This window comes from Lissotriton helveticus, chromosome 3_1, assembly GCF_964261635.1.
Source record: "Lissotriton helveticus chromosome 3_1, aLisHel1.1, whole genome shotgun sequence".
NCBI lineage: Eukaryota > Metazoa > Chordata > Amphibia > Caudata > Salamandridae > Lissotriton > Lissotriton helveticus.
The window spans coordinates 1,161,361,650-1,161,386,859 of NC_136061.1; the positions used below are offsets into that span (position 1 = coordinate 1,161,361,650).

General features: G+C 47.1%; 1 protein-coding gene across 1 annotated transcript in view; it reads right to left on the reverse strand.

Annotated features, from left to right (window-relative positions):
* Window positions 1-25,210, reverse strand: part of LOC144823336 (oligoribonuclease, mitochondrial-like) — a 247,683-nt gene that overhangs the window by 118,983 nt on the left and 103,490 nt on the right. Inside the window, exons 4-6 of the mRNA XM_078681785.1 lie at window positions 14,778-14,889; window positions 13,757-13,865; window positions 4,482-4,535 (exon numbers count right to left, since the gene is read on the reverse strand). Of these exons, the coding sequence (XP_078537911.1) occupies window positions 4,482-4,535; window positions 13,757-13,865; window positions 14,778-14,889 (275 nt within the window). The remainder of the gene's footprint in view (window positions 1-4,481; window positions 4,536-13,756; window positions 13,866-14,777; window positions 14,890-25,210) is intronic.

The following is a 25,210-nucleotide window of genomic DNA, read 5'->3' on the forward strand; positions in this document are numbered from 1 at the left end:
CAAGAAAGTACCTGGAGTAAACTCCCTTTCCTCTTTGAGCGAGAGGAACCTCCTCTATCGGTCTTTTTTGTAGTAGGACTTTTACCTCTCTTCGGAGCAAGCTTAGTTGATGAGGGTAAGCGCTCTTTGGAGGAATGCTCTTTGGAGGGGCACGGAAACGTAGCCTGTATCCATTGCGCAGTATATTCAGCACCCACTGATCCTTGGTGATGCTGACCCACTCTGCCAGGTGTTGTGAAGCACTTCCTCCCACTGGAGTGGGCAACGGCGCCAGAGGAAGCCACTGATCAGGCTTTTCCTCCTCTCGTGGTGTTAGAGGATTGCTGATGACCTCCTCTACCTCTGCCAGGTTTACCTCGAAACTGGGATTTCCCCTGGGTCTTATTTTGGGACCACTGAGGGGTTTGAACCCTCTGTTGAGCCCCTCTCCTCCTGTTGGGCTTGAAACGGCGCTTGAACTCTTTCTTCTTTTCCAAGCCCACCGCTTTCACTGTGTCCAGTTCCGTCTTCATTCGGGTCATTTCTTCGTCAGCATGCTCCCCGAAGAGAGCGGAACCCGAAAAGGGGAGATTAAGGATGCGATGTTGAGCATCCGGCTTCAGGCCTGTCAGGCGCAACCATGCCGATCTCCTGGCACAAACCCCATGAGAATAGGAGTGCGCCGCCAGGACAGCACCATCCGCAGCCGTGCTTATCATCTGATTCGCCACCAGACATCCTTCAGTCACAGTCTCTTCAAAATCCTGCTGGTCTTCTTTTGGCAGCTTGGCTTTGAACCTTTCCATAGAGTCCCATAAGGCTCTGTCGTATCGACCCAGAAGTGCAGCCGCACTAGAAACCTTAAGAGTCGACGCAGCTGAGTTGCAAACTTTGCGACCCCAGGAGTCTTGAGTCTTGCTGTCCTTGTCTGGTGGGACTGAAGAAGAACCGGCAACTGCGTGTGTCTTCCTCGCCGCTGCCACAATAACAGAGTCTGCTGGAGGGTCAGATCGTACAAAAACCGGGTCAGAAGAGGCCGGTTTGTATTTCTTCTGGATGCGAGCTGGCACAGCTCTGATAGCCGCCGGAGTGAGGAATACCTCCTTGACAGGATCCATAATCCCCGGGACTAACGGTAGTAGAGGACGGGTGATCGCCTTTTTGTGTAAAGTCTCAAAAATGACTGTCGTTGTAACCTGAGGGACAGACATTTCAATGCTCAGCTTCTGAGCTCCTCTTTGCAAGACATCCAGATACGTGCCAATGTCATCCACTGGGGAGGATCGGGACGTAGGACTGTCTGTCAAAGTAGGGGAGTAGTCCCTCTTGGAAGACCTGGTAGAAGAGGTAGATGAAGTAGACGGAGTTCGTCGACGACTACGGTGAACACTGTGCCTCCTCTCTTTTGATCGTTTCGAACGCTCTTCTCGTCGAGGAGAGCGAGACCTGACCCGCTCCTGTGGTTCATTTCTGGGAGATCAAGGCCTGGGAGATCTGGTAGGTGGTCTCACAGGAGATTTGCGCCTGGGAGGGCTATGCTTGTCCATCTCCTCCACCAGATCCTGAAGAGGAGACCTGTGCTGCGAGCTGGCATAGTCTTGCATACGCTTTGCAGCCCCAGAATCTCTCCAATGGTCCAAAGACCTGTACCATCTAGGTGACAGTCTGACTTTATCCGCCCAAGGGTCCGTCCGACGCTCAGGTGATTTGCGTACCGGACTTCTGGACTTCGAAGATGCCGTGGAGGAGCCAGAGGACCTTGAGGTGGAATGACGGGAAGCTGACTCCGTTACCATCACCACAGCTGAACATCTCGACGTCGAGCGATCTTCCCTCGTGGTCGAGTGCTTTCGTGGAGTCGGCGGATCAAACAATCTTGTTTTTTAATGTCTATGCGAGGATGTGTGGTCTCTCGACGTCGAGCGGTGATGAGCAGCCGCCGACGGAGTTCCATGCCTCGACGTCGAACGGCGAGTACCGGCCGTCGACGGAGCCCTCTCTCTCGACGTCGAACGACGATGCCCAGTCGTCGACGGAAGTCTCGACGTCGAACGACGATATCCTGTTGTCGACGAAGCACCCTGCCTCGAAGTCGAGTGACGATGTCCAATCGTCGACGGAGGCCTTTCTCTCGACGTCGAACGGTGATGATCAGCCGTCGACGGAGTTTTCTGCCTCGACGTCGAATGTCTGTGCGACGACAGTGGAGGGGTATTGGACACCCTCGACGCCGAGAGCTGAGGAGAGACCGACGGAGACTGCCTCTCGACGCCGATCGACTCTTCCCTGTCGACGGCGATGGGGTCTTGGTCCTCGACGCCGAACGTCGCTTCTTCGACGACGGCGGAGGAGTCACACTTCTCGACGCCGGTCGACGTCTGGATGACGACGGCGGAGGGGTGACCTCCCTCAACGCCGGTCGTCGCCTGGTTGACGACGGCGGAGGGGTCTTGGAACTCGACGCCGACCGTCGCCCGGTTGACGGCGGCGGAGTTCCCTTCCTCGACGTCGGACGTCGCCCGGTTGACGCCGGCGGAGGGGATTTCGACGATGGAACTGGATCCTTCGACGTCGTCGACGTACCTGGTCTTCTCTTCGACGGCGAGCCCGCCGTCGACGGTAGTTTAGACGATGAATGATCCACCGGTGGTTCTTTTCTCAGCGCCGAGCCCGACGCTGAGGGTGAGGGGTGTGAAGACTTCTTTCTGGAAGATGAATGAGTCTTCTTGGAGCCCTTCCTCACCGGAGATCTTCCTCTTGATGACCTATGAGCTAGGCCATAAATGCGAATCCTCTCCCTGTCTTTTAAAGTTCTTCCTGACAGGTGTTCACAATGAGGACAGGTGCCTGGATCATGTTCCTCAGGCAGACACAGGATACAGACGTCGTGGTTGTCTGACTTGGCCTTCTTGTTGCCACAAGAAGGGCATTTGTCAAAGAGTGAAGGCATTTTCAGGAGAAAATGCTCACCAAAATGACTGAAAAAGACAGTATCTTACTTGACTAGATGTTAAATGTCGAGTAAGAACAAAAAATTGTCAAAAGTGAAGAGTTTTTCTGTCAAAAAACAGGAAAATTAGTGGAGCTGTGTAACCAGGGTCCTTCTCTGAAGGAGCCGGAAAGAACAACTGACCTAACTGTCACCCCGAGGCATGATGGGATACTGGGGGTCATGAGTGCCTTAAAGGCACGGTGTCCGTTTATTGCTATGCAGCTACAGGTTAGCTTTTCAGTCTTTTTAGACTGTGTGTTTGCAATGCAGCCTGGAAGCTTTCTATGCTTCCAGTGAGTTATAAGAATTTCTACTGCTTTCTGAGCATTAAAACAATTCCTAAACAAACTTTTTGTTGTTTCTCATGTTTCTAATGCTTATTATTATACATGTATGGTGGAAATTCTACACAGCATATTTCAGCTCTGTTTTTATTGGCTGCTATTGCATGTTATATATATATATGTATTTATATATATATGAGTATATATATATGTGGGGCACATATAATATAGTGTTTCCGGGGTCCCGCACATGGGCGGGAATATTCTAATGCTTATGACTATTGATGAGGATCCCCTGGAAGAGAATAGAGGAATACGCATTGCATTAATCCTGCCTAACAAACTACCTGATTAGTGTATGAGGCATGGCATTTTATCTGCATAACGAACTACCTGATTGTCGTATAACGCATTGCATTGTTTCTGCATAACAAACTACCGGATTAGCGTATTGTGCATTGCATTGTTCCTGCATAACAAATTACCGGATTAGTTTATTACGCATTGCCTTAAATCTGCATAACTATATACCTGGTGGTTGTATTACACATTGCATTATTTTACCTTGCAAAGTGCCTGAATGTTGCGTTAGGCATTGCATTCTTTTCATTGCAGAGTGTCTGATTGCTGTGTTACGCCTTACAGTACTGTTACATTGCAAAAGTGCCTGATTCTAGCATTATGAACTGTATGACATGATATTAGGATTACAGGAGAATGTTTAGAAGTGCTCATTAATACCGCCAGAACGTACAAGGGCTGGCTGGCTTAACAACCGGCCAGGAGAATTATTACACATCCTCATATGTAGGATTTATATCGTGTGGTCTTATCGTATATCTTTTTATATAAAGTTTATACTTGTTTTTATAAAACTTGTGTGGAGTCTATTTGTGGTGTCATCATTGGGTTGTTGTGCGCGTGGTTGCAAATACTTTACACATTTGCCTTGAAGCTAAGCCTGGCTGCTCATGCCAAGCTACCGAGGGGGTGAGCGGGGCTATCTAAGAAGGTGACCTTCCCTTCCCTGACGTTGGAACGTGGGTCCCTACTTGGCCTAAGGTACCTACCTCAGCCAATCAGGGATCCCGGGTCTAACAAGCAGTTATTGGTGGTAGATGGAGAATCTAATTACATTCCATCAGTGCTACTCCTTGAACTTTTCCTTCTGTATATGGATAATATGGAAGGATACAGCAACATACTAGTTAAAAAGCAATGCTGACCTGTGAGTTGCTTTCTTCTTTGGTGCGTGTTCATAATCGTCAGGATACCAGCGCCTGTAATAGAGAAAGAGGTTTGAAATAACTCCTGAATGCAGGAAAATATAACAGGTTCTCAGAAGACAAAAAATACCAACAAGATATGTCTATTGTTGGAGAGGAAATTTCCCCTGTATTGTATATGGGTGTGTTCCCCTGCCCAGAGAGCCCGATTGCATACACAAAATATGCCGACTTTTATTCTGCCCTGGCATCTTGCTAATCTAATGTGTGCAGTGGCCTAGAACGGTCCCAGACAATACAAGGAATTGTTCTGTTACGTGGAGGGGTGCACCAGGGGCGCCAGCATAGTCAATGGAGGAATATTATACTGTGTTCAATGATTTTATGGTTGGGCAACCTTTTAATCTCTTTAAGTGAGTGTGCCCTACTACACATATGGTGTAAAATTCTGCTTTGTTAAACCAAGAACCTGCAACTATGTTGTGTGCGTGTGTGAGTATGTTGTGTGCGTGTGAGAATGTTGTGTGCTTGTGTTTGTTTTCAAGCCAGTGGGATCCATTCTAGATGCCCTTGGTTAAGCATGAGACAAGATGGGGGTTGATCACAGTCTGTCCTATGGCTTGAGGGCGAAGAGCCAGTCATTGAAGTGAGGAGGATGGAGATTGAACTACTTTTATAAATTCTAAGAAAACCTTTTAAGTAAGGAGCTGCTGATAAGTGTTCCTGCACACTTCCAGATGATGGATTATAGGTAAGGCTCCCTGTTTTCCGTTATTACGGATTTTTACAGATAAATACAGACAGAACTCAATGTGTTTTCTGTCTGCATTTATTTTTTAAGGTGGATAAATACATAAATTATAGTCCAGCAGCTGAGAATATGGCCTGCATAGGAAATTAAAAAACAGGATGAAATTTCTTTAAATAATGGCTTGTCAACATATATTTATGGTATAATGCTAGTATTACCAGTGGATGTATTGGTATGTAATATGTGACAGCATAAACAGCTAAAACACAACAAACATCAAATTATGAGTGCGTGCCTATCAGTTAAATAGATATGGAAATGTACAGTTTGTCAACTTCATTTATACGCAAACCACAAAATAAATATGGATAAATACATATAAAATAGCCCAAAAATAATGATGGATAAATACAGACAGAAATATTGGAAAAAGAAATACCATAAAACGGGGAGCCCTAATTATAGGGGTGAAAGGTAGGAATACGGTTTGTTGTTCAAGGTGAAGAAGTTTCTAGGATAGTCCTGTCTTTCCATCTATCCCACATATGGCTTCAGAAGGCCAATGACTGCCAGATGCAGAAACTTCACAGTTCCCATGTTGGGGGCCCTCCTGCTTGGAGACAATCCCAGTGCTACCTGCATGATAGTCCTCGCTTTACACAAAGGCTGTATCTGGAGAGCAGTCTGAGAAGTTACTTAACATTCCCCCGCGGCGCTGGGGGGGGGGGAGGAGGGGCGCGCGCAGCGCCATAGTGCTCGTGACTAGCTTGGCTCGTCACGCTGCACTGTGGCGCTGTGCTCATGACCAGCTGAACTCGTCATGACCACACCCGTTTTTAAGAACGCTCAGCACAGCGGGGGAATTTGCCTCGCGTGTGAGTGCCGCACGTGTCATGATGAGCTCAGCTCGTCTTGAGCACACGGCCACTGTGCCTCATGACGAGCTGAGCTCGTCATGAGCACGGAAGGGGTTAAAAGAGAACCATCCCGGAGGAGGAGCTTGGCGGGCATCCGTGATGGCCACGTGAGCACAGCGCTCTCCGGACCCCCGCCACTCCCGGCATCATATCCTGAACATATCCTGATTCTTCACGAGGATTTGTGTAGAGGACGCTGGGCTGATCTTCCTGGGATTTTTGAAATTTGATTTGGACCCGGGGCGCCGAAGATACGACGACTCGAACTTTCGGGGTCCGCCCTTGAGGTGCGCCCGGGACTGGGTGCGGCACTGTTGCCGTCTTGGAGTTGAACAACAGCGGCAGGGGGATTGGACTTGTGGGTCCCCCTCTTAAGTTTCGGTTTCGATTCTGCCTCAGACTGAGACATCTGGCAGGGGAGTCTGGCCTTTGCTGGGTCCGGCGCACGAGACGGCTGTCGGGCCTTTGGCCAGCTTATTCTCCTTCCAGGCTAGTTCACTCCTAGTGGTACCCTCGCCGCTGCTTTTTGGTCCCGACGCCCTACTTTCCTGTGGCCATTTCCATCGGGTCGAGTGGGTCTCCTGATGACGCGGTTTCCGACATGGCGGGCAGAGGGGACCGAGAGACACGAAAGACCAAGACGCCCCTGCGTGGGGGCCCGGTCCAGTCTAATGTTATGGACCGTTACACCCATTCGAGGGGGTCCCCTGGAGCCGCCCTGCCTGGCCCGAGTGTGGTTGACCACACTGTGGACGCGTCAACGGAGCAGTCCTTGCAGGACATCATGGGCGCCATTTCTGGCATGAAGGAAACAATAGGCCAACAGTATGAAGCTTTGGCCCACAAAATCGACACCGTGGCCATTGATGTGAACTTGATTCGGGCCGACCTATCTAAAACCAATGAGAAGGTGAAGTCATTGGATCTCAAATCATCCAGCCTCACGGCAGACGTCTCGGAGATACAGACGGAGATTGGCAATCTCCGTAGGGTGAACGATTTCATGACCCGGCGCTTGGAGGACTTTGAGAACAGGGCACGTCGCTGTAATGTGCGTGTGGTTGGCGTTCCGGAGAATCCAGACCCGCACTCTGTTGATCTCCTGGTCGAGGACCTGATCCAGAACTACCTCTCTCCGTCTGGGTTGAGTAAATTCTTCGCAGTGGAACGTGCCCATCGTGTTCCGGGAGGCCAGGGTAAGCCGGGTGCCCCGCCGAGGCCTATTGTTGCAAAACTCTTCCACTATAGGGATTGGGACGCTATCCTGCAGGCATCGCGCGTGAAGGGCCCGGTGGCCTTTGAGAATGCCACGGTGAACTTTTACCCGGACTTTTCTCAACAGGTGCAGAAACAGCGTATGGGCTTCCGTGGAGTCAAGAAGCGCCTCCGGGACATGGGATTGCGCTATGCTATGCTTTTTCCGACCAGGCTGCGAGTTGAGTACAATGACCGAACCTTTTTCTTTGATCGGCCTGATTCTGTGAATGACTGGCTGGACTCTCTGCCGGACCGGCCTCCTGCGACTGAGCCCGCCGACCACCCGGGTGGTGCTGAGGGTGGTGTAGAGAGCTGAACTACTTGTCTATGCCCGGGCCTTCGTGTAGAGTAACTTCTTCTGGGATTTTATGCCTAAGTACCTCTACTGTCTGTGTGTTCTCTTCGTTATTTGTCTTGATCGGGGTGGCGGGTGGGCCAGGGCCTTTCCTCCTCCGGGGTCTTTTTGTAGAATGGGGGTTCTTGGGCGACAGGCACACTGCATGTTGGGGTGGCTTTTTAGCTTCTTGCAGGGGTGCAGGGTGGGGGGTGTTTTCTTGATTGTTGGGGGGTGGGTGGATGGGAAGTTTGATGTTTGTGTTTTGTTTTATCAAGGCGATTCTATCCTGCTAATGATGTTTTTGATGTCATGCACATTGGGGGGGGTTTCGGCGTCGCTGTGTGGGATGGGGGGTAGCGGGTTGAGGTTTATTTCGTGGAATGTCAATGGTCTGGGGGATCGCATTAAGCGGGGTGTGGTGTTGCGATGTCTACGACGTTTGTCTCCGGATATTGTTTTTCTACAGGAGACTCATTTGGTGGGCAATACATGTCGTGCAATGAATAGGTGGGGCTATCGCCTCGCCGCACATTCGGGGTTTACCACGGGTTCCAGGGGGGTGGGTATCCTTGTTCGGGCTTCCCTCCCCCTGGCTATTGATGATGTGATCCTTGATGATCGGGGGCGTTACGCCGTCCTCGTGGGACGCTATGAGGGTCGGACCCTCTCCTTGTTTGCCGTTTATGTGCCCCCCGGTCTACAGACCTCTACCTTTTCCGATTTGGGCCGGGTGTTGTTGAACCTCCCTGATAGTATTCTTTTCATAGCTGGGAACTTTAATTCTGTGTTCTCCGGTCTACGCGATCGTCACCCCCCTAGGGACACTCCTTCGGCCCAACAGTGGCTGGGTGGGTTTCTGGATACGTTTGACTTGGTGGATTGCTGGAGGCTTATGCATCCTACTCAGCTTCAATACACTTTCCATTCTGGGGCCCATGGGAGTTTGTCTAGACTGGATTATTTCCTGATGCCTGCGGCGCAGTCGCCGGCGGTTCGCGAGATTAGACACCTCCCCCGGGGCATCTCTGATCATTCACCGCTCTGGCTTTGTTTTGAGGTGGGGGTGGGGGCGGCGGGCCGGGTGGCTCCTATTAACCCATGGTACCTCACCTCCCCCGAGACCCGTGATCTCTTAAGTCTTTGGACAACTATTTTCTAGACAACGTGGGGTCCGTCTCCTCTGCGATATCCCTGTGGGAGGCCTTTAAGACAGTGATTCGCGGGCAGGCTCTTTCCCTTATTGCTGAATCTAAAAGGGCGAGGAATCGAGAGGTGGTGGACCTTGAGAGGGAGATCGCTGAGATAGAGGCTGACCTGGAGTCGGATGTTACACCTGGTAAACTCCACGCCCTGGGTCTGAAACAATTTGCTTATAGGTCTTTGGTTACAGATGCGGCTAAACTGATGTTTCGGGAGCAACAGGGTCGTTTGTATGATGTGGGGGACAAAGCGGGTAAATTGCTGGCATGGTTGGATAAGAAGGAGAGGGCGAGTCGTGTGGTGCCTGTGATTCAGACTTTGAATGGTGTGAGAGTGACCGACCCGGTTGGAATAGTTGAATGTTTTGCGGACTATTTTCGTGTGGTTTATTCCCCTGTGTCTGAACGGGATGTTGATGACTCTCGCCTTTTGTTGCGTGATATAGCTCTGCCCAGTGTTTCCGATTTAGACCGAGTCTCTTTGGAGTCCCCTTTCACTACGGACGAGATAGGGACGGCCATTCGCTCACTCCGTTCGGGCAAAAATTTGGGCCCGAATGGATTGCCAATTGAATTGTACAAGCTACGCCCTGATAAGGTGGCGCCCTATCTTCGCACCATGTTTTTGGAATCCCGGGAGCGGGGTATTCTCCCATATGATCAGCGTCTGGCTACGATTGTTGTTATTCCCAAAGAAGGTAAACCTCGGGACCTTTGTTCGTCTTATAGGCCCATTTCCCTGTTGAATGTTGAACCCAAGGTTCTGGCTAAGCTTCTGGCTACCCGCCTCTTGACGGTCATTGGTGGCCTGGTTCATCCGGATCAATCCGGATTTATCCTGCATCGCAACACGGCTTAACCTACGTCGTCTCCACGGAGCTGTTGCGAGGGCGGGGCTTCTGACGGAGCCGGCCATTTTGGCTTCGCTAGACGCCTCGATGGCCTTTGATACGGTAGAGTGGCCCTATCTTTGGGCAGCTCTTGAGAAATTTGGTTTCGGACCCGAGTTTATTGGTTGGGTGAAATTGTTATACGCCGAACCCTTGGCACAGGTGGTGGTGAACGGTCGGGTTTCTGTCCCCTTTTGCCTGGGTAGAGGGACCCGTCAGGGATGCCCCTTGTCTCCGTTGCTTTTCGCGCTTGCCCTGGAACCGTTAGCTGCGTGGCTTCGATGGGAACCTTCACTCAAAGGGATCCGTTGGTCCCCGGATTTTGAAGACCGCGTCTCGCTTTACGCGGATGACATTCTTCTGTATCTTACTTCCCCGCGTAAATCTTTAAATGTCTTATTTGACGTTCTTACTTCGTTTGGTGCTAACTCAGGTCTGGTGATTAATTGGGCTAAGTCCTGTGTGTATGTTCTCTCTGGTGTTTTGCCCCCATTACCGGACAGATTTCCTATCCAGGTTGTCCAGTCTGGCTTCAAGTATTTGGGGATCTTTATTACGCTGGACTCTTCACTTCGGTTCGAGCGTAATCTCCTCCCCCCGCTTCTTAGACTGCGACTGGATGTGGCCCGCTGGCGTAAACTACCCCTGTCTCCTCTGGGCAGGGCTGCCCTTTTTAAAATGATGTCTTTGCCACGATTCCTATACGCACTTCAAAATTCTTTTGACGACGTTCCCGCTACCTATTTCCGAGAGATCGAGAGTCTTCAAAGGCAACTGATCTGGGACGGGCGTCCACGTATCGCCCTTGCGAAACTTACTATCCCTTGGTACGACGGGGGCATGGCGCTCCCCGATATCAAGAGATATTATTGGGCTACCCAGCTGTCTGCCATTAACCACGCAATGTATTCCCCGGGTCGAGATCCGGCCTTTGAGATGGATAGACTCCAGCTGCCGGGAGGGGATTTTAATAGAGCGCTTTATTCCAGATCGGCTGGGCGCCATCTTACGGGCCCGTCCAGGATAGCAGTCAATGTGTGGCGCGCCGCGAATGTGAGTTTGGGATGGGAGAACCGACTGACAATGGCGACTCCGCTTTATGCTTCCGAACGGTTGGGATGTCTCTGGTCTACTAAGGGCTTTGACCGCTGGGATATGATTGGGATATGTAAAGTGGGTGATGTCTGTGTGCAGGGTAGAGTGAAGTCTTTCCAGGCCCTTAAGGCCGAATATGACTTGAGTGATAGAGAGTTTTTTCGATATCTGCAGGTCCGGCATGCTCTGGCCTCAGTACTGACTCCTGATGTGACCCTACCCAAGTCCTCCCCCCTTGAGGATCGCATACTGGATGGACACCTGCCCGATAGCACTATCTCCCTGATTTATAAGAAACTGATTAATAATCGCGCTGATTTACTGCTCCGACTTCGGGAGGTTTGGGTCGGTGACGGGTTGGACTTGGATGACGAGGATTGGCAGTCGGCACTCTCTTCTCCGAAAGAGGTCGCCATCCCCGCCCGTCTTCGTTTGGTTCAACTTAAGATCCTCCACCGGGTGTATGTAACTGGTCCGCGTCTGGTAGTAATGGGTTTTTCCCCGGATGGCTTATGCAAACGTGGTTGTGGGATGAGTGCTACATTTCTGCATATTCTTTGGGAGTGCCCGGTGGTAGCGGCCTACTGGATTGATGTGCTTGCGGTGATGACTGTTGTGACTGGCATTACCCTCCGGCCTGAGGCCCGACAATGCCTGTTGAATGTGTGGGAACCCACCGACTATTCTGTGGCCCAGACCAGATGGGCGACCTTGGGATACATGGTCGCGAAGCGAGACATTGCGCAGCTCTGGGGCGCGTCCAGACCTCCCGACGTCTCGGTGTGGGAGGATAACATGGACTGGTCCATGTTCCGAGAGAAGACCGTCTATGTAGCTAGGGGCAGACCCAGGGCGTGGACGAAGATTTGGGGTCAGTGGAACGAATATCGTGGAGACATTTGTACCCCTCCCTTGGTTGACACTCCCGATGTTACCCTATCTCCCTAGGCTGGCGTTCCCGAAATTTTTCATGCTGTTCTAGGATTTTCCTGTCCTCCCCGCTGTCCCCCCCCCCCAGCTTTGCCGAGTCCCACTGATTGTGTTTTCGTCTTCCTGATTAGTGGCTTTCCCCTCCGCCTTCTGGGCTGACCTTGATTAATGTGCATTCGCCTTGTTTAGAGTTTGTAGTTTTTTATGTTTATTACAGAAAATTGTTATGTCCTGTCCTATGTTTTGAGCAATACTTGGTATCTGATTTGTGCCTGGCCTTGGAAGTAATCGTTTGCTTCTTATGTTGTGCGTTGCTATTAGCGGCCAGCCCGTGTGGTTGTAGGCCCATCTCTGTGATTTTTCTTTGATTGCTCAATAAAAGTTTTTAACCAAAAAAAAAAAAAAAAAAAAAAAAAAAAAGAGAACCATCCCAAACTGGTTCTGAAGTTTGAGACATTGGATCCACATTCCGGTCTAAAATCTGTACACAGAAATCGGATCCAAAATACTCGACCTTGTTCCAGTCCCATATTTTTCTTGACCGTAGAAGGGAGTGCTCCACTGAGCCTTAATGTAAACCAAGCCTTGCACTCAGTCACCCAGAGATGAGGTTATATGATGTGAAGTCTGCCCTTTTTGCTGGAACATCTGCCTAGTTCCTAGAAGCCGGCCTGTCTTGACAGAGGAAAGCAGTATGCTGACCGTCCAGTAGGAGAGACTTTTCAGAATTAGAAGCCAGTATGTCCCCAGTGGCAGAAACACAGAGAAAGTGTATGGTCTTGGAGCGACTCTTAGCCTCAGTGTCTCTTGATCAATCTGCATGGTTCTGGTTCAGAACTACCCTCCCAAGACTTTACCAACATGTAACTGCACATCACAGCCAAAGGAAGCTGAGCAGCCTAAGAGGTCATAACAGCTTGAGAAGCCCTGCAGTGGCCCCAGAACCCGCTGAGCTGCATTCATCCATCACTCAAGTTCTCAGGAAAGGCTGCAGTGAGAATGGCTAGTACAGGCCACATCTTTCCCTGCACCAAATCATAAATAACCCTGTCCAGGACCACAGGTCTTCAAATGCAAAGTTGAGAATGATGCCTTCTGACTTTCTGCCCATATTAAACATGGGAAGGAACTACTGACGGAGTAATGCATTTTAACCCAGTTAGGGTAACAGTGAGTGTCCTACTCTGCACCTGTGTCCAAAATACTGAGGACTGTCCTGATAGGGTACTCCCTTGGGCATGAATTCCGAGGGGTGGGGTGTAGGGTTTACAGGAAATTCAACCAAGGATACAACCCTGCATAGGCTGATTTAATTGCATTGTATAGTGTTTAGCTTGGTTGTGTGATTAAAGAACTATCATCTACAAAAAGACAAGCACTGAGCTGGACACTAATATATTGTGTCTATTGATCAATGGCTGAGATCTGAGCTCCTGGCCCCTAGCTCCCTGAGAAACCTTGGAGTGCTCACTCCTGCTATCTTTATAGTCAATTATGCAATAGTTTGCACTGGGCCCAGTTCACAGAGCCATAGTAGGAAGAGTAGCTGGACACTACTAGCAAACAACCTCGTCCACAACAGTTGGGTCACAAAAGCGCCATCTGCTCTGTACCCCCATTCCCTCAAATGGGTCTGATATCTGTAGAATATAAAATGAATCAACTTACGAACTCTGGGATGAAAAATGGAAAACTTCAAACCTTCCTAAACATCAGTAATCCTTCCATCTCTCATATCCAAACCTACAGCAACCAGTACTATTTTACATGCCATTCATACTTGGATTTGAAGCATGCAGGTTATCTCATAGCTCATTCACAGTTACTCCGTCAGAAAACCGACCACAAATTGCAAGTGCATTAACAGTCCTTGGCACTAGCTGCCTATGACCCAGTTACCTGCAGAGCTCCTTCACAGTGCTTACATCTATTATTCTGTAATGAAGGTGCTTCATGAACTGAGGCATGTGCTTGTCCAGAAACTTCTTATCTGCATGCACAGAGTTCCCTATAAATAAAAAAAAGAATATTTATCCATATGTTGCAGTTACTGCCCGCATCAAACAAGATTAACATTCGGATTTGCTGTAAAAGGAAGGACCAGAACCATAAAAGCAAAACAGATGACTCAAATAGACACAATTGACGGCACAGTCTCTCCTTGCATCCCACCAGAGGATCTCTTTCACTCCATGGTCTTGCCTCCTCATATCTTCAATCAATATCTGGGAATTGGCCATACTCCCTACCATCATGGACAGCTTAAAGAGGCACAGCTGATGTCTTAAATTGCATGTGTCATGCTATCCAGACCACCATACCTCAGTGACGAGTCTTTCATCCTGAAATATGTACCATAGAAGAGGTTCACATATTGTCTGAGGTGTGCCTTTATCCCATATTCCACCTATCATAATCAAAAGGCTGGTTTTCTACAGACGTTCTTATGTACCACTCACCACTTCCTGAGGGCAGACATACAATATATAGCATATCTGCTAGACATGCTTAACAAGTAAACGAACAGACAGTTCAAAAGCATCATATTGCAGTAGACATATATTATGCATGCAGGCTTTCAACATCACTGGACATTAGAAACACTGCCACAACCCAGCATTAACAATGAAACAAGTTTAAGGCATAGTTGGGAAAAGGAAAAGTGTCCAACAATAAATTATTGGACTTTTTTACAGTACAAAATTGAATACACATGAAACGTTTGTTCCACAGAAGCGTTAGATTCGTTTTCATAGGAATTATAACTTTTGGTAAAACATGTCACCTCCATACAGAGGTCAGAGCGGGATTTGTTGCAAATACAAAAAACTTCAAAGTGCACAGAGTACTAATTAACAGGGAACAGCATGTACATCATTGAATAACTGAAAGGTTGTACAAGTTGACATACAACTCCTACCTGCTAGTGGGCAAAGCCCAGGTCGTGTATGCTGCCGCACAAAGGACAAGAACTCATACTCTGCTTGCTGAAGTGCTATTTTACTCTCTCGCACTGCCTGGGTCAGACCGGACTGCATTAAAAGGACAGGAAATTATTTACAACACTGGTGCATGAATACAGCAGTTAAAGCATACTAAACCAATTCATATTTATGTACCTTTTTTCTGGTAACAATAAGCATTAAGCATCAACTCATTTCACTTTTTTGTGAGGGTAATTTATGTACGTGTCTTAGCTGTAACTGATCCACAAGAAAGTAAGACATCTCTGCACCAGCAGGTCAGAGATTTGAATCCTGGTAAAGTGATACTCCCAAGATTGATAAAAAAAAAAGAGTATATCTCAGTTAGATAAGCATGCAGCCTATTTGATGATCTTGAAAAAATTAAGCATGTGGGATATGCTACTTCACCCTTCATTATGATCCCAAATATACCAGCTTTCACAAATACAGTGGTTTTTGCCTTGTACAACAGTCTCCTCAAAATCTGGCTACTCGCACACAGGAGATGCGTCTATGTCCGTAATGTAAGTTTCTAGGTCCATTCCAGTGAGCCAGGTAGAGACTTTGATATCCCTGAGTCTCACGCAATATGAGGCAAGCCAACAAGCCCTGGGAGCACACATGGAGAAAAGGCAGAGTTGAGCTCCTCTGCAGCAATGTCAGAGAGCAGCAGGGCAACAAAAGAGAAAAGCAGATCTTCCAAGTCAGCAGTGCAAAGATAAGTACTTTAAGCAGCACAGCAGTCCTTCTGACAAAGTGCAGTTGTAGTTACAGAAGTGTCTGCTTTTAGGGTGTCAGACCTAGTATTTATACCCAGCTGTGCCTTTGAAGTTCGGCTGATTTCACAGCAGGCCTTTGAAGTGCACAGGTCCCCCTTTCATCTCAGCCCTGGCTCCAAACTATAAGTAGGGGGTAATCAGCCCTTGTGTGGCTAACAAGATACTGCCTATTCAGGTGTAAGTGTCAGCTCCTCCTCTCTCTTCCTGCCCAGGAAGAGCTATCAGAATCCTTTTTGATCAGGAATTACAGCTCAAAAGGGTTTTAAGGAATTCCCAATGCTAGTTTATGAGAGGAGTAGGTCTCACTGTAGTGAAAAACAAAATTAGCCGTTTTTTCCAGGACATATAAAACTTACATGTACATTCCCTACCTTTTCGTTACACAGCACCCTGCCTTTAAGGCTACCTTGGGCCTACCAAGGCTCGAAAAATCATAACATTTCACTAGACCCGCAGGTCTAGTACCTTTAATAATCTAATCGACCTAACTGTAATGTACTTGAACCATGAACTGATCTCAAATTGTGTGATCCTAGGCAAATATTTTGCCATATGGAGCCGCCTTTTTCTTTTTGAACACATAAGAGAGCACCTTCAAATATGCAAGTTCACTATTTCTGCTGTACAAAAAAACATTTATTAACTAGTCTAAATGTTTGCTCCAAGTATAACAAGAATCAAGCCCATGTATAGGGTACACATGATCCCCGGCTTGCCTTTTGGGCCCAGATCTACAACCGTTTTTTTGCGGTTACAAATGAAAATTGGCCTGTTTGCGCCTGCAAAAAAAGGGTTATGGTATGTACAAACCCTATTTTGCAAATGGTGACTTGCAAAATAGTGTTTGCGGCTCGCTATTAGGAAGGGGCGTGTCAAGTGAGTCCCTTCCTAATAGCGAGTCAGAATGGTATGTACCATTCTTTTGGTCGCAAAATGCTTGAAGTTTGCCTCCTACTTCAAGTAGGTGGTAAGCCACTCGCAAACAGGAAGTGGTCCCAAGGGGACCCATTCCCCTTTGTGAATGGGCATAAAAAGATTTTTAAGAGCAGGCAGTGGTGCCTGGGACCACTGATTGCCCTTGAAAAATAAAAAAATTCATTTTTTTTCATAACTCATCCCATTTCCTTTAAGGAAAACGGACTGCATTTAAAAAAAAAATTCCTTTATTGAAAAAAACAACTCAATCAAGCTTTATTCGATTACTTGTTTTAAATAATCCTAAAAGCACAATGAGAACACATCATAAAACTCATATTGGTTTTAAATTATGAAGATACAATCATAACACAATCACATGAAAAATAAGACTGATCTCTTAGACATGCACCAGGAAATTTCACATCATGATGGATGTTCTACATGTACATTTTTTTTTAAGAATACAGTAAAAGAAACTATAACTAGTTCATTTTCTAATTGTACGGCCAGTAGCGTAGGAGGACATTGTCTAAGCCCAAGTAATGAAGTTTGAACAGAATAAAGCCTATAGAAGAACATGCAGGGTTGTCTGGGAAGATATATCATCACACGGGCATTTACTTAACTGTCTCGACCAATCGTTCAGTTCAAGGAAACTAATTGTTCTATGAATATTACCTAATCTAAAAAGCACTAACAGAAATCTATCATAATCCACTGTAACAACCCTAATATAAGGCTGCATATTAAAAGAAGTCAGGGTAAGTTGATGCACTTGAACTGTAGATTTTGTCTTTTCTGCGATATTTTTATTTTTCTCCAAAAAGTGCAAACAAGTCCATTTAAGATCTTTCCTAGACACAGGATACAGGGTGGTAGGGTCGTCAAAATATTGTGGGTGGCCTATGTTAGATGTAAATTTCTTGAAAAATCAAACACCAACATGGGGCTCTGCTGTACTCAGCTGGCCAACATCCCAGTACTTGCAGGCCATTCCCAATAGGTCGTAAATTACGACCTGCCTCATGAATATTAACGAGCACAATGTTTGGAAATTGGGTTTCAGTAAAAATATTTAAAATTTGCACATCACCAAGTAAAGTGTTTTCAATTGTTTTGAGCCTATAAAAATATTTTTTTCACTTTAGAATTAAACAAATATATCTTCAGAACTAATTAAATATTCTTGAACTGTTTGAACAGTTCACTTAGCTATTTCAGTGTTGTATTAGAACAACGCCTGACATCTTACAGCCTTTTATTTCACATGCTTTACACAGTTCCTAACACAGTTCACTTTTCAAAGTCCTCTAACTTCAGTCACAGAAAAATAAATGTAGAAAGGCAAACTGACTTTTGACCTCTGTCTCTGAAAGCCACAAAAGTGACAAGAAATCAAGATTTAAAGCCATCATTATTGCTCTATTGCTCTTTCACTTTGTGAGCAATAAAGATGCTTTTAAATCTAGTAATCTGGTCACATTTGCTCAACTTTCAGAGACAGAGGTCAAAATTCAGATTGTCTTCCACAGAAGATAGATGATTTTCAGCCTGCCAGAAAGGGTGAGTAGTCCCTAAAAATAGCTCTCCATAATTTAATCTGGCTCGACAATGCGACTGGGCGAGTGGATTTTTCGGGCTGCCTACCTTAGGGTGACCTATGCGTAATAAAGGGAGAGCTTAAGGTTTGGCAAGTGGTTTTAAATGCAAAGTTGAAGTGGCAGTAAATTGCACACACAGGCCTGAGACAGGTTTGAAAGGTTACTTGTGTCGGTGGCACAATCAGTGCTGCAAGCCTACTCGTAGGATCTAGAGGACATGCTCTGGGTATATGGGATACCACTTTACAAGGGACTTACAAGTGAACTAAACAGGTCAATTGAGTTAAACCAAGGTCACCATCTTTAGGAGCGAAGCACGTGTACTTTGAGTACTTAACCACTACTAACCAGTGCTAGAGTCCTAAGGCCAAAGAAAAGATACAGCAAAAAAAGGAGGCAGCAGGCTAAAAGTTTGGAGGAAGACTGTTCTAAGGATGACAGGTCCAACATGGCTCTTTAAAGTTCCTGGAGGCAAAGGCTATAGTCTTAGATCTGATATGTTACTATCAACTTGGCTCTGAACAGCACCCTAGCCAATTTGGCTAGCGTCTACTGAGGTAAAAGTCTCAACTAATGATTGCCGGGATTATGTAACTTACCGTTTAAGCATCACTCACATTTTCATTGCTTCCTTCTTCCACTGTCTATGTATGCTTGGTAGGCATGTAAATATGATACGAACATGCACAGGAAGTTAGGGGCAGTTCTCATTACTATCCTGTCCTTGTGGATTTGAATTTATGGTTCCTGAACTGTTTGTGTCTGCAGCTTGTTCACTCTGCACAGAGATGCTATGGCTTCTAGGTTATCAGTTTTTAGGTCGAGCCTGTAGCAGTGCGCATGAGCTGCTCTGGCGAGACTTCTTGTAGGTGCTTCAGAAAGCTCACCACACGCTTGTGCGTGTGTTTTTGGTTTTCATAGGCTATTGGGCTTTGCGTGCGTCTTTTAAGAAAAACAGCACGCAATTCGGCAAACGCGGGCGCATGTCCCGCCTTTGCTACGCCCACAGCCTATTGCTTGCGGTTACCCGCATGGGCCACATCTGTTTTCCATTATCGTGCACCGATGTGTGCGTGATAATGCAAAACAGATGTCTCGGTATGGCAAGTGCGCACCACTCGTGTGCTTGTTTTTAGGTCTCGCCTGTCGATGCGCATGCGCATCGAGCAAGGCGAGAGTATTGGGACTTATCCGCTCTTTATCCACACTGCAAGGAATCGTGGCGATTCCTTGCAGTGCCCGTGACTTTTAAGCTCAATGCGCATGCGCATTGAGCTTAAAAGCGCGTGCACGTCCGTCTTTGTTTACCCGCTCCGCCCCCTCCCCGCCGTCTCGCATTTCCCCTGTCGCACTTCTCCTCCCCCCTCCCCTCTCTTCCCTCCGTCTTGTTTATTGTACCCGCTCCGCCCCCTCCCCTTCCCGCCGTCTCGCATTTCCCCTGTCGCACTTCTCCTCCCCCCTCCCCTCTCTTCCCTCCGTCTTGTTTATTGTACCCGCTCCGCCCCCTCCCCTCCGTGTCGCATTTCTCCTCCCCCCTCCCCTCTCTTCCCTCCGTCTTGTTTTCATCTTTAGATCCTTAAGGTAAGGCGTGGTTACTCACTCAATAGACGGTTATCTCTATATACATGGGGAAGAGGTTACTGCCTCGGTCGAGTGGTGCGAGTGAAACTCTTGACTGTCCCCTACTCTCACTACCCCCACGCCTCCTCTCCCGGGAAGAGGGGGGCACATACCTGAGGGCCGCGGCGAGCAGGGAGTCCGGGAGGCCCCCGCGCATATCTGCACATAAGAAACCCTGAACTAAGTCACGTCGCTGTAGCTTCCTCTGCTTGAGGTGGGCGCCCCAGAGACTTTATCAACCGTATTTACCGTCATCCTTACAAATACTGTGTGCTCAGCCTTGATTCTGGCAACTATTTGCTAGTCTGCCACCACTGTATTTATTTAAAAGAAATCTGTGTGTACACAAACACTACATACTCACTAATATACACGCATGTGATGTATGCAGATGCCCAGAGTGCGCAGTGCTGTTTATTATCGTTACTGAGTGCAGCGAGGGACACTGGGAGTTTCCGGGGATGCCATGTCTGTCCCTCAAAGCCGTTTAAATAGCGTATTCTTCTTTGCGGAAGTGCACGTCGGGTTCCTGCCAGGGTGATTCTAAGCACGAGGTTAAATCGCATGAGTGAAATGAAATATCTCATTACATGGGCCTCTTACAAGATGGTTAGTTAGAATGTGTCGTGCTCACACCATTCAATTCACAATTGCACTACTACCCTTGTACATATAGTTATTAGCAGATGTCATTAGTAACATTTAATTGGCTCACAATTATTATCATGGTATGTCACATGTATAGCACACGAAAAGCACTTCAGTATGTGCTTAGATAAAACTCATGTTTCAGTGCAGACCCCCCCCCACACCTCACGGTGGCCCTGTGATCTTGCACCAGCTTCTCTTCAGCCCATGCACAGGATATGTAGGCTACATAAGTGGCAGTATACTCTGCGCTGCAGCCGCATGGCCATCTGTGTACATTCCTGCAGATGAAGGTGATGTGCTTAACTTGCACCATAGCACTGTTCTGTGGAACGTTTAAAAATGTATTAAACTAATGTAACCCCTTGCAAAATTCACAGGGGGCACAGTGATCTTCTTTACCCCTGTACAATCCTGCCGTTTACGTCATGTTTTTAACCCCCAATACCATCCTGAAGAAGGGAGTAATGATGTACTTAGCCAAATGAACATGCTGCGGGAGGGTATGGTGATGTGTTTATGGCCTGTACTATTTAGATGGAGAATGCACCCTCAACCCCTGACCCTCACTCACCCTCAACCCCTCACCCTCACTCACCCTCAACCCCTCACTCACCCTCAACCCCTCACCCTCACTCACCCTCACCCTCACTCACCCTCAACCCCTCACTCACCCTCACTCACCCTCAACCCCTCACCCTCAACATCAACCCCTCACCCTCACTCACCCTCACCCTCACTCACCCTCACTCACCCTCACTCACACTCACCCTCACCCTCACTCTCACTCACCCTCAACCCCTCACCCTCACTCACCCTCACCCACCCTCACTCACCCTCACTCACCCTCAACCCCTCACCCTGTGGAATAGGTCTCGGAGCATTTGAGTTAGAGCTTTTAGAAATGTTTATGTTTTTTTTTTTTTAATTCTTTAGCATTGGCTACAGGAAACAAAAATGCTAAAGATTTACAAAAAAACCCATAAACAATTCTAAAAGCACTAACTCTAATGCTGCGAGACCTATTGCATTTCCAATGCTTGTTTATTTTTTCCATTTCAAGCACTGTCTACATCCAGGCCGAATTCCATGTACCTCACACAGGTGGGTACTGTTTGCAGGCTCAGAAGGAGTCTCGTGCACATGCTGAGTGTGGGATTTTGTGGCATGAGATGGAAAGTGTAAAATGAAGCACATGCATTGTCTCAGCAAGCGGCTTAAATATAAAGTATCGCCACATACAGGTACAAGCTGCTACTCCTTCAGTGTTTCAGTCCCGTGATGCAAACGTTGTTTATCATTTCAGCGCGGTTGGCCGGATGTAATCGACTGGCCTCATGGCACTATGTACATGGCATGTACTAAATATTACAATCCAGATGCTCAAAGTTGGAGCGTCTGGATTGTAATATTTAGTGGTAAAAGCTACAGTTAGTAATTATTGCAGGTTTCCTTCTGAAGTCTTTGCTACCTTCCGTGATGCATTGCAGGCGCACAAGGAAAGATAGCTCACAGGGTTAATGTGCCCACAGCAGTTTGTGTTATTTGAAAGTACTATGCCCCACTGTTTGATTAGCATATTGACACTCTTTCCGTGGAGCAGGCGCCAAGGCGGGTGGCAGGGTGTAGTGTCGCTAACAGGAAGAGGATAGGCTCCAAATTGGGGCGTCCCACAAATGTAATATTTTTTGCTAGGAGCTACACTTTCTGGTTCTAGCGGGTTTTGTTATAGGGTGTTTGCTATATTTTGTGATGCATTGCAAGTGCATAAAAAAAAAAAAATAGCTCAAAACGGTTAACATGCCCACCACAATCTCTGTAATGTAAAAGTACCATGCCCCAGTGTACCCTAGCTAGTGAGTGGCCTCGCGGCACTATGTACAAATTGATAACAACAGTCTCTGCAAGTTTTGTTGGGCATGTCAGCATTTCAGCCTTCAGTGTTTAAGTCCTGTGATGAAACTCCATTTAATAGTGTCATTTATCAGCACAATTTTGTTCACAATTTCAGCGTGACTGCCAGGGTTTAGGGTTGGTAATAGGATCAGGATCAGTTACAAGTTGGAGTGTCTGGATTGTAATATTTAGTGGTAAAAGCTACCACCACATCATCACTTAACACCACCGCAGCATCTGTCAGCGCCAGCCACCGCAGCATCACTCGGCGCCACCGCAGCATCACTCGGCGCCACCGCAGCATCACTCGGCATCGCCTTTGCCCTAGTACACCACAACATCATCATCACTCAACAATACCGGAGTATCATTCAGCATTGTCTCCACACCAGTCACAACCACCACCACCACTACCACCACCTAAGCATCACTCAGCACCACCTCAGCCTGCTCTCAGAATCTGGCATCTGTTGAGTCTCCCCTAGCGTCTGGCCGCTGCTAGTGTTATAATTCAGGTACTAGTTCCCAACCTTCACCCTCTGTTTGTTTATGCCCCCTCAAAAAAAAGCTTTAACAAACAACCATTGGAATAGGCAGAAATAAGTTGCCAGTATTGCAAGAACAAAAGAAAACGGAGGACATTTTTTATTGTAAATACTTTTTTTAATATGGTCGTTCAGTTGTACTTAATGCCTTCTTGGTCATATATAAGGTAACAAAAATGCTTCTGACACTTTTTTATTATAACTTTTCAGCATGCTGCACAGCAGCCACACTTCTCTACAGCACAGCTTGAAGACATTGGCAAAGTCAATAGCTCTGGCTAAACACTTATAAGGCCCCAAAGGCAAAACCTATTGGCTATGCCAATGCTTGGTAACATGTGCTAGTCTTTCTGCTTCCTCCAGAAACCCTTTGACCACTGATGCTTGGAAAAATAAACCTTCCCATCATGCATCTTTGTATGCCACAATGGCTGCTAGGTGACTCTTTGGATTGGTATAGGAGAGTCCTTTTTCCCATGTGTGTTCGTCCAAAATTTAGAACTGTGGCATCTTCTGGTGATGTTTGAAGGCTACTTTCTTAGGCCCAACATTTTTTTAATTGGTTTCATTTTTTTGGATCAACACTTTCATGTTGTTGGTATTCTTTATATGTCCTCAGGAGCCATGCTGCAAAACTCAGTGTTTTTGGTTCTGGGATAGCCACTTGCAGGGTTCTACACCTATTTTAGATTCAGTGAAGAATCTGCAAGTTTAGCTTGCCTGCTTAGTTGGTTTTCCTATGTGGTCTTCAATACTGGTAGGTGGATTACCTCCAGCACTATGCTCCTTTGCATCACCCATATCCTTATCTACCGTGCCAGGCTGGATAGCGTGTGTGATCTTGTATTCCCCCCACCTGCTTGTTGAGGTTGAGCATGATAGTAGTATTATCCGTTTGCATTTGTATCACCTTCCCTTTGACTTGAGATTGGAAAGTCTTGGAAACACCGTCCTAAGTTCCAGGATATTCATGTTTTCCACCATGCCCTCCGAGTTCCACGGTCCCCTGATATTCAGTTTGTTCATGTGTATGGGATGTTGCTGGTGGTAAGCCAACAACCTTATTCTCCTTTGTGGAGAGCTCTTCCCCTGAATTACCCTCACTACTGTTGTTCGCTATGGACTTTGCAGTATCGTTGTCCTTCTTCATCCTTTGAAGTGACTAGTTTACTGCAGTTCCGAAGCGTCTCAAGTGAAGGGCATGTTCCCGACACCATTAGTGAGGCATGCTTCTTCAGCAAAGTTCTGGTGCAGAGCACTGCTGGCAGGGTCTGCGCCTCCCAAATCCGACTTAATGTAGGTGTTGGCGGTTGTATTCTCCTTGTGGATGATGGATTTCCCCCTATTTTGGTATTGCTCATTTTCGAGCTGTGGAAACAATGATGGAGTTGGCAGCCACTGAACACCTTATGTACACGCGGAGTTCATTGTGTGAATCATCGTTTATACTGGTTATCAAAGCATCGAGTAATAGACTTTGTTGTAGCTGGTTCTTTGAAGGCTTTCTCTTCTTTTATCTAACACATGAAAAAACATCAGCTGAACTGGCTCTTTCACTGCAAGGGCAGTTTGGTGTCCAGGAAGGAATATGATTTTCCTTGTCCTTCCTGTAGCTTGGTACTGTAGGTGTCTACCAAGTTGTCTTCAAAGTCTGTGGTTTTCTCCTGCTTTTCCTCTGACAGCTCTAGCCTTGCCTGTAATTCAAGATTTGGTTTTTCGTTGTTGACTGTGACTGCTTTTTCCTTTGAGGGGCGCAGAAGGATCATGTATCCCTTTAATCAATTATTAGACACCTTATTCTGTATTAATAGCTCCATTTTGGCCTTACAAGGTCTTTTCCTTCTTTTGACATTGGACGCTTTATTTTCAATGTCTACTACTGGAGCATTCTTTTCCAGCCCAAAGCTTCTCCCTCGTGGGTATGAATGAATGAAGCAGGATTTGTATCGCGCAACTTAGCCCCAGAGGGCGTCAAGGCGCCTGGGTAGATCTCACTCCAGTGCTCTTGACTGCCTATCGGAGGTGAGGCCGGTTCTGAGGGCTTACCTCCTACGATTGCACAAGTGACAGACTTTAAGGCTATCCTACTACTCAAACTTGTTCTGGCAGAATCAGAATGGAGAGTGTGCCATGCCCCAAAAGCATTCTCCAGGCTTAGAGATTCTCTTTGCTGTCCTATGTTTTTCTTCAGTTCCCTCCGTTTTTAATTCTATTTTCCAAACCAAAAAACACCTTCCTCTTCTAATGTTCGTCTGGGAGTTACATCCACTGCATCCAGACTTAACAACAGAGGAAAAATAAAAAAAATCTAAAGATGCAACCACGCAATGGAGCTTCGTGAGTGTAGGTATTCCAGAAGGGACGCAGAATCAAATGGTCA